This window comes from Squalius cephalus, assembly GCF_949319135.1.
Source record: "Squalius cephalus genome assembly, chromosome: 23".
Taxonomy (NCBI): domain Eukaryota; kingdom Metazoa; phylum Chordata; class Actinopteri; order Cypriniformes; family Leuciscidae; genus Squalius; species Squalius cephalus.
Window position 1 is genome coordinate 24128226 of NC_137144.1, and position 10127 is coordinate 24138352.

Below are 10127 nucleotides of genomic sequence, written 5' to 3' on the forward strand. Positions count from 1 at the left end.
CTTTATTTTACGTATGAACTCAAACATTTCTTATTTCTTATCAAATTCAAGAGCAAGTGATTTATCCACATTCTTTATATAGAATCACTATGCATCCTTTTTTATGTTTTATGCTAGGAAAAAAACATAAAGTTGGCACTTGAGATCTCCAATAAGTCTCCAGAGGTCTGAAGAACATCGTCTGAGCAATATATATATATTATTTAGGCTCTATTCTCTCTGTTTAGTAGTGATGGATGCCACTATTTTGACATCTCACCTGTCAATCATTCATCATTTTCTCTCTCAGGACAGGCTAATTCTATTTTTAACCAAAGTTCATTTTGTTTGGCTCTTTTTCTCACGGTTGGTTGCAGTGATGGTTGTTGGTTGCACACAACAAAAGGATAGGGAACAAAAACAGTCTGTAATAATAAATCCATATCAGAACCAGGAGATCCCAGGAGATAACGTACACACAACCGCATTAACATTGACCTTACCGGACAAAGGAAGTATAGGAAACACATGGCTTAAATACATGAGAAGCGTAATCAATGTCAAACGGAACAGCTGTTTAATTTAGTTTAGTTTATTAATTTATAAAGCACATTTAAAAACTACATGTTAAAACCAAAGTTCAGTACAACAAATGTAAAACAAACTTAAAACATACGTAACCAAGAAAAAAACACAAAGACAAATGAAAATTTTACACCCTCAAACAGAATTAAAGCATAAAGAATAAAAATGGGTCTTCAAAGAGGATTTAAACATAGAAGGGGAAGACCTTATGACGAGGGGAAGACTATTCCAGAAGAGCGGCTGCAGCAAAAGCCTGGCCGCCTTAAAAATGTGAACGAGGCCGAAGAGATCTAGAGGTAATATGCAGAGTGAGGAGATTACAAATACACTGTAAAACTTTAAAAACAAAGAGCAGAATCTTAAAATCAACACGGCGAGTACTGGAGTAATGTGCTTGTGTTTTCTAGTGCCAGACACAATAGTCTGGATGCCGCATTTGCACCAATTGCAACCGTTTCAGAGCTGATTTAGGCAAACCCAGATAGAGTGAATTACAGTAATCCAATCTTGATGTTATAAAAGCATGAATTGCAGTCTCAAGGTCCTTCATAGAAAGCATCTTGATTTTAGCAATTGATCTTAACTGAAAGAACAGAGCTGTTGGGCCAAAAACAATTCTTCAGTTTTATCATTATTTTACTGTAAGTCCATCCATAATTTAATGTCTTGAGGAAATGCAAACAGATTAGACACAGAAGCATTGTTGTTTTTAACAGAAAAAATAAAGCTGAGTGTCGTCGGCATAAAGATGATGAATTGTGTTTCTGAATAATATGAGCGAGTGGAAGCATATAAGGCAAAAAGAAGAGGACCCAGAATAGAGCCCTGCAGAACACCTTAGGAGATTTGAGAACGAGATGAGAAACATTTCCCCAAATAAACAGAAAAAGTTCTGTCCTTAAGGTAAGATGCAAACCAATTCAGCACAGATCCCGGAAACCCAGGTAATTAACAACCAGGGAAACTAACTAAATAAGGAACTCAACAGGCAAACAGGGAAGCCAAAACATCATGATAATAAAACAGAGCATAGCTGTTACACTCTTCTTGTATCCAGTTTGCATTTCAATGAGAAATGCTGATTACCAATGAAGCATTTTGAAATTAAATTCTCTGCACATTTAAATTCATTGACAGCTGAATCATCTCCAGCTGTTCTCGTGTCCGATTTTCAACGTCCAGGCTTGTTCATGTAACATTTATTGCTCAAATATTGCTCTTTCATTGCTCAGGACACATAATGGTGTTCTCAGTTATGTTTCAGCTAAATATAAATGTTGTTTCTCCTGAAAAAGACACAAAAAGTAAGAGTACAAAGCTATAAAGGTTTCATAAGGTTTTTTTTTAATCCCTAGAAGAACCTTTCATCCCCCTTTTCCACCAAGTGAACTTAAAAGAACCATTTTAATAATCTAAAGAACCTTTTTTTCCACTATAAAGTACCTTTTGAGCAATTGAAAGGTGCCATGGATATTAAATGTTCTTCATGGAACCATTGATGCCAATAATTACACATGATTCATATTGAGATCTCTGACTTTTGATTCAGACTTTGGTCGAATCTGAGCACAGTTTAAGATCTCTTCTAAACCTCTAGAGAAGAGGATAGAAACGATTGAGATGCTAAAGAGATCTCTTTCCAGCGCGCGCTGCTCACACACGCTCTCTTCATCAAGTCTATAAGCTCAGATCTGACCTGAATACATATTAGACGTGAGGGATGAAATCTCCATGACTGATGATCAGATCCTTCACCTGAGACTAACGGAACATTCCTCCACATCCGCTTCAGCTAATAACCGAGGAGGACACGAGGTCCCCGCAGGTACGAGACTTCATCAGGCTCCCACACGAACTTTAACCTCCAGAAATCAAGTGTTTGAGGACAAAACAGAGCGCTAAATTAAACATCCGACGGCGCGCGCACGCGCTAGAATCCACAACATGACACGTCCATTGATAAAAAGCAGCGCGCGAGTAAGTGAGCCACAGACACACACACATAGGCTACACACACTCACTCACCTCCTGCTGTCGTGCTGGTGGCAGAGGAATTTCCACATCCCATTTTGGCATGAACACACAGTTTTCTTCCGTGTCTGCTTTGGAGGACGGAGGAGTGAAGGACGGCGCTGATGTGATGCACGAGCTCCCTTGAACGCAGCCTCGATCATTCTGCAGAGAGAGAGAGAGAGAGAGAGAGAGAGAGAGAGAGAGAGAGAGAGAGAGAGATGCCCGAGCCTCACATGATTCGTCCTCTCCTCCACCCTGATAGAGTTGCCGTGGTAACAGAAGGGGGTGTGGCCAGCCTCCAGTGGAACTCCGTCCAAACAGGCATGCTCGTACCAAATAAATAAAAAACTTAACAGGTCAGCATGTTAATATATTAAAATAAATAAATATAATACTAAAAGTAAACGCAAGTAAATAATGAGAAAATATTATTAAAATTAATAAATAAATAATAAAAATCAATACAAATTTAATAAAATTGAAAATAATTTACATTTATAATTTATTAAGAAAATATATGACAATTTAATATTTTAACGAAATCAAAATACAACCAAAACAATAAAAAGCAAGCTATAATGTAATACAATTAATCAAAAGACTTAATTATATTTATTATAAATGATTTATGTTTATAATAAAAACATAATTTAAAACAAATCACAGGTCAGAAACTGTAAATTATTATTAAAATGAATAAATATGTAATAAAATTAACTAGATCTATCTGTCTATCTGTCATCTATCTGTTTGTCTGTCTCCTTTTATAGGAATTCTAGTAAGATATAGTTTGGACTAGGCTGATGACAAATGGTGGACACACAGATGTTGGTTTCTGGGTTTAAAGGTCTGGGATCACGAGCGCTTAGCCTTGAGGTGTTCACAAAGAGATGTTTGTTATGACAGCAGAGCCTCTCAGGGGCCGCTCGAGTCTCCCATCCTCTACTGAACTTTCTGATGATCTGTGGCACATGATCAAACTCTGGACAGAATGGGAGTTTCTCTTAGGAGTTCATTAGGACTATTGTGAACTGAGAATTATGTCATAATCTTAATGAAAAACATAGAGATCATGAAAATACTGTAAATGCAGAACTGATTTAATAAAAAAAATTTTTTTACTGAATGAAAAACTTATGTATATAAACCCTAAATAAACCCTAATTGTACAAAAGGAATACAAATAAAATGGTATTTTCAAAAAGTGACAATATACCAGTGTAGTCCAGCAGAGGGTATTGTGGGATAGAAGTCAGAAAACTTTTCAACCCCAAAAAATAACACTTTATCTTTGTTTTGAGTTACTTTGAGTTAATACTTTATCATTATTATTATGTATGCTTTATTTAGGTGTATTTTTGAAGCAGAGTCAATGCCCAGTAAAGAGGACTGCTTTTCCCAGCATGCAACCAAAGCAGTTCCGGTTCGTATTTGAGCAGCTGCATGCTGGGAAATGTAGTCCTCGTCCTTTTATTCCATTCTCACTGTCTCCGACGCGAAAGATGCCTGCCGTACACCACAAATTATTACTCGAGGAGGCCCTGCAGGACAGTCCGCAGGTAAACATTTGCATACTGGATCTTTGTTCAATGTTTTAGCACTCATAACTGTTCGTATTTGTGCGTTTTGCGTTGCAAAACTGATGATGCGGCTGTCGAGACGCGCGTATGTCGCTGGTCGCAGAGCATATGTGCGAGCTAATCTAAATAAAACATCAATTTAAGTGCACGATTAAGTAGAGGATCACCTCAGCTCGTTAAGTTTATATAACTGCTTGCATAGTTTATTATTCAAAGTGTTTTATTCCTAGATATGATCCATAGATGAGACCCGAGACACATCCTGCACGTATGTTGATCATATGTTTATAAATGAGAGACGCGCGTCAAACATACGTGCGTGACGCTACAAACGCGCGTCTTATTTTCGGCTTTGGTGCTTTAAAGCTGTAAATGTTTTGCTGGCAGTGGAGTTGTGAATGGAGGGGCCTGTATGGGAGGAGTGTGAGATGTTGTTTAGTTGGTAAAACCCACAAAAGTCTGATCCTGATACATTAGATCACATATGCTGTATCAGATCTATTATATGGTATCAGGGTTACACTTTATTTTAAGGTGTCATTGTTACAGTGTAATTATATATTTAAGTTCTGAGTAATATTAAGCAACTACATGTATGTACTTACTATAGGGTTAGGGTTAGGGTTAGGATTAGGATTTGGTTGAGGGTTAGTTGTATGTAATGATGTATAGTTTACTGTTAATACTATGGTAAGTACATGTAACAAGGACACTGTAAAATAAAGTGTTATCGGTATCAGTACTGAGACATCACTGGCAGATCAGAAACAACAACAAATGATCAGAGACATAAGGTGAAACACACAAAAAACATTGACGTAACACTACAGTCTTGCAACCGGTTTTGATTATTATTAGCTATGCAAAAATCATAATTAGGCCTAATTCGCATGCTATTTGCAGTTCAAACCGTGAAGCCGTTCCCACATACTTGTGATATTCTAAGTGAACTAATAATTTACTTTATACGCACAAGTTATGTGTCTGAGTCACACCCCATAATGCTCTGTGTTTGAGATTATGAACCCACAGCTGCTCCGCCCGGCCAGTCGCTTTGTTTGCATAGGAAACACACCCAGAAGTCAGTCCTGATCCCTGACAGAACACACCTGTGGATACACCCAGCATGCTTCACGTGCTCAGCACATTGAACACTGTGAATATCGTGTGTTTTCTGTGCAGACGCGGTCCTTGCTCAGTGTGTTTGAAGAGGATGCAGGCACGCTCACTAACTACACAAACCAGCTGCTCCAGTCTATGCAGAGAGTGTTTGGAGCACAGGTACACACACGTGTTCACATTGACTTAGGAAATCGAAATTTACTATATCTAAATAAATATTCTGTTTATTGATCACGATTTATAAGTGCATGGTGTTTTAAAGAAAAAAGTTAGCAAACTGAAACTGATTTTCTTTTCTGCTGATGTCATCAAGGCCTCAGAGGCGGGGAGAAAATAATAACCAATAGTATCACAGTATCTATAATCCAATCAAATCCTTACACAAAGTCCAACCCTGCGTTATTTTCAACTGATTATGCTGTTATACTTGGAAATATGGCTCATTATACATGTCAAAGATTTAGTTCACCCAAAAAATGATAATTATCCCATAATTTACTCGCCCTCAAGCCATCCTAGGTGTATATGACTTTCTACTTTCAGCCAAACACAATCAGAGTTATTTTAAAAATATCCTGGCTCTTCCAAGCTTTATAATGGCAGTGAATAGAGCCTGAGTTTTTGAAGGCCAAAAAATACATACATTTTTGTATGAAAAATATCCATATTTATAACTTATAAACTATAATGACTGACTACGGCCGGACACGAGTCTAGTTCCAGCGGAAGAGTGACCTCTGACATTATCATTTTCATTTTTGGGTGAACTAACCTTTTAAATGGATTGCAAACTCTGAATCATTAAATGTAAATATATTTATGAAGGTCCAAGCAGGAAATAATTATATGAAATCTTCATACATATTTATAAACCCTGAATATAAAGTTGCAATTCTAGGTATGTAAATATGAATTTATAAATATTTATTTTTAAATCTGAATATGTAGTTATTACTCTGAATATATAAATGCAAATCAGAATATACATAATATGCATATCTGAATATGTACAGTTATAAATCTGAATATATAAATGTAAATATATGGATGTAAATCTGAATATAACTCAAAATAAATGTAAACCATGAATACATAGAAACATCTGAATATATTTAGTTATAGGTTTGTATATATAGTTATTAATCCTGAATATGTAAATGCAAATCCTGAATGTATAGTTAAAAGTCTGAATTTATGTTTATAAATCCTGAATAAATATTTAAACCATGATTCATACATATGATCTTTATAATCTATATTTTTGGATTATACATAATTATCTTCTGTTTGGCTTATAAAAATGATATGAACATAGTTAAAAATAAATATTTATGTAAAATTACTTTATATTTAATAATTTTATATAATAAAAATCACTAAAATAAGCCTCTTTAAAAGCTTGTTTCCTCAGAAAACTAACTGGTGCTGGCTCTGACTCTTCCTCTGACTAACTGGGTTTCCTGTTCGCAGAATGAAATGGCTCTGGCGACCGAACAGCTTTCTAAACAGCTCTTGGAGTATGAGAAGCAGGTGAGCGCTTTAAACGACAGCAGTGCATTAGCAGCCGCGGTGAGTTCTGGGAACGTCTGAATACCAGATGAGTTATCAATAAATCTGACATGATGGTTTGTGAGTGCAGAATTTTGCTCTGGCGAAAGGCGATGAAGAGGTGATCAACACTTTACAGCACTTCGCCAAAAGCGTGGAAGAGGTGAGGAGATTCCTGCGGTGTGTGTGTGTGTGTGTCAGAACGAGTCCATCAGTCGTGTGGCAGCTGGTGTGGGCTGTTTCTCTCATGCTGGGTGTTTGATGTTTGCCAAGATGGCAAGATCACCTGATCATATGACCTTCAGCGAGATCACATGACCTTCATCATTTGCCTCACATACTGCAGGATTTAAGTTCATATTATTCAGATTATAAAGTAAAGCGGCAACAAATCAGTGTGACATTACTGTCAAAACACACCGCAGTAATATTTGATAAATATTTGAATAACAAATCTATTTTATTTTCTCTCTAGCTGAACTCTCTGCACAATGAGTTGGCCACAGAGATCGCTGATAAGATGGTGTTTCCCATGGTGCGGTTCAGAGAGAAGGACCTCACAGGTGCGACACTCGCTTCAAAGATCATGCTCTTCACTGTTGCAGCATTTTTTATTTACAATATAATGCATTTTATAAATTTTGTTACATTTTTTATTTCCAAAAGTGGCCAAATTTGATTTTTTTCCCCATTTTTAATAATAAAATTCTTATATTATGCATTACATGTATTAAAATAACAATCTTAAAAACACATTTTTTCTTGTTTTTAAATTAATATTGATATTCATTTTGATATTAATTCAGTTATTTCTTGAACATTGGTGTCTATTTTATCACATTCAATTTTAAGCAGACAAATAAAAATTCTTTCTCTACTTTTTTTTGTTTATTAATAAAATATATTTATTTTATAAAAATATTTATAAAATATTACATTTTCTTTAAATCTCAATCAATGTTTCTTTAATAATTTCATGAGTATTTTCACTATCCCTCTGATGTTTACCATACCTTTAAGACTCTTATATGTATTTATTTTAGGGCTGTCAAAAGATTAATCGCGATTAATCGCATCCAAAATAAAAGTTTGTGTTTACATAATTTATGTCTGTGTACGGAGTATAATTATTTTCTATATATAAATACACACACATACCTTTAAGACTCTTATATGTATTTATTTAAATACTTTTTGTATGTATTTTTATGTTTTTCAAAAGTGAAAATCCTGTTTTCGATGATATGATCCAAAAATTTTTAAAAAGCTGTGATGAATTTGTTTTCAGAGATCAGCACACTGAAGGAGATATTCGGCATTGCCAGTGACGGTATGAAGTTAATCATTTCTCTTTATTTATTATTAGTGGATGATAGAATATTTATATGCTGAATGAAAATCACATTACATTCTGTCTCTCTTTCTCTCTCCAGAGCATGAAGCTGCCATGGTGAAATACAGTCGTCTACCTAAGAAGAGAGAGAATGAAAAGGTAAATATTGATGTAAATGCGCATCTGTTATGTGCGAGAGTCCAGCACTGAGTTAGATGTGTGTGTGGACAGGTTAAAGCCGAGGTGGTGAGAGAGGTGGCGTACTCCCGCAGGAAGCAGCATCAGGCCGCCATGCAGTATTACTGCGCTCTGAACGCGCTCCAGTACAGGAAGAAAGTGGCCATGCTGGAGCCCATGCTGGGATTCACACACGCTCAGGTCTGACACTCGCCGTCACACACTGCTTCACGCTGTCCTGGATGAGCTGCGTTTGAGAACTCTGAGAACAACACTTCCATTAATGCATGTCGTCTAGGGGTGGGCTGTATGAAGAAATAGATGATATTCTCGAAAATGTTGGTCAATAACAATACACTTTACATCATGATGCATATGAAAAAACAATTCATTAACAATTAACAATTTTTATCTGAAAAGACAAATTTAAAAATGTGTTATTTTAAAATGTTTTAAGATATTATATTAATATTTAAGATATTCTGCTTGGTATTTGTTTAATAATACTAATCATCTGAATGAGTGCTTTGTGTTTTTATAATAAAATAATCAATAATAATCAATAAATATAAAAAAAATCAAATTAAAAAATCAAATAAAATTATATTTTCAAAAATACGGTATTGTATGCATTTTTAAATTTATATTAATATTTATTTTAATATTAATTCAGTTATTCCCAGAACATCGTATTAAATTCCAAATAGAAGAATGTGAAAATAAATTATTTTCAAATATTTTAAGATATAAAATAAAAAATAATAAAAAACACAATTTTATTTTGCTCGGTATTTTTAAATATTATTATTATTATTATTTATTTTATAATTATTTTATTATTATATTAAAATTAATTAATCTTTTAATTGTGTTCTTTTTAAAGATTAATATTAATATTCATTTTAATAGTAATTCAGTTATTTCCTGAACATCATATTAAATTTCAGTGAAGAAATTTGAAAATAAATGATTTTATTTTTAATAAAACAAATATTTTGTTAGTTATATTACTTATTAAAATAATAATGTTAAATGCTGGTTTTCTTTTATATTAATATGAATATTTATATAATATTTAATTATAAATATTTAAATATTTTCTTTTTTCATATTAAATTCTAAGTAGACAAATAAAAAATATTTAATATATTTTATATTATATATTTAATTAAATTCTTATATTATTCATACTACTGCAGAAAATAATTTCAAACATACTATTTTATTTGCTTGATATCTTCTATATAAATATTAATATTTATATACATATTTTTTTCAGTTATTTCTTGTAAATTGGTGTCTTTTTATCATATTGTTACAGCTCCTTTTTAACAGCAATAAATCACTTAGACACTCGAGGTATCCTTTGCATCGTGTCCAACATCAGCTCCCATGCATGACATCAGGACTTTTGGCTTCAATTTAAAGGGGGGGGTGAAATGCTCATTTTCACTCAATCTCCTGTTAATCTTGAGTACCTATAGAGTAATATTGCATCCTTCATATCTCCAAAAAGTATTTTGCTTTATTATATTAATAACAGAAAGATAGACTGTACCGAGTCTTTCCGGAAAAAACCGAGCGGCTGGGGGCGGGCCGTGTGGGAAGCTTAGCTGTGCTAACGCGCCAAGCTAGTGACAACACACAGAGACATTTGTTCAGTTCAACAGTTTTACTCACCGTCCGGTTCCAACGCACGACCGCGAACCTTTATCATTGTGACTGCTCGATCCTTAAGCATTAGACGATCTGCAAATCCGTCGATATGGGCTTTGTTCATAAAACAATCA

At 34.3% G+C, this 10127-nt stretch overlaps 1 protein-coding gene across 1 annotated transcript in view; it reads left to right on the forward strand.

Annotated features, from left to right (window-relative positions):
• Nucleotides 1-4008: 4008 nt before the first annotated feature.
• appl2 (adaptor protein, phosphotyrosine interaction, PH domain and leucine zipper containing 2) overlaps nucleotides 4009-10127 on the forward strand; it is a 16613-nt gene continuing 10494 nt past the window's right edge. The window contains exons 1-8 of the mRNA XM_079858606.1: nucleotides 4009-4136; nucleotides 5340-5438; nucleotides 6750-6809; nucleotides 6919-6990; nucleotides 7303-7390; nucleotides 8116-8157; nucleotides 8261-8319; nucleotides 8392-8538. Of these exons, the coding sequence (XP_079714732.1) occupies nucleotides 4080-4136; nucleotides 5340-5438; nucleotides 6750-6809; nucleotides 6919-6990; nucleotides 7303-7390; nucleotides 8116-8157; nucleotides 8261-8319; nucleotides 8392-8538 (624 nt within the window). The 5' untranslated portion in view covers nucleotides 4009-4079. The remainder of the gene's footprint in view (nucleotides 4137-5339; nucleotides 5439-6749; nucleotides 6810-6918; nucleotides 6991-7302; nucleotides 7391-8115; nucleotides 8158-8260; nucleotides 8320-8391; nucleotides 8539-10127) is intronic.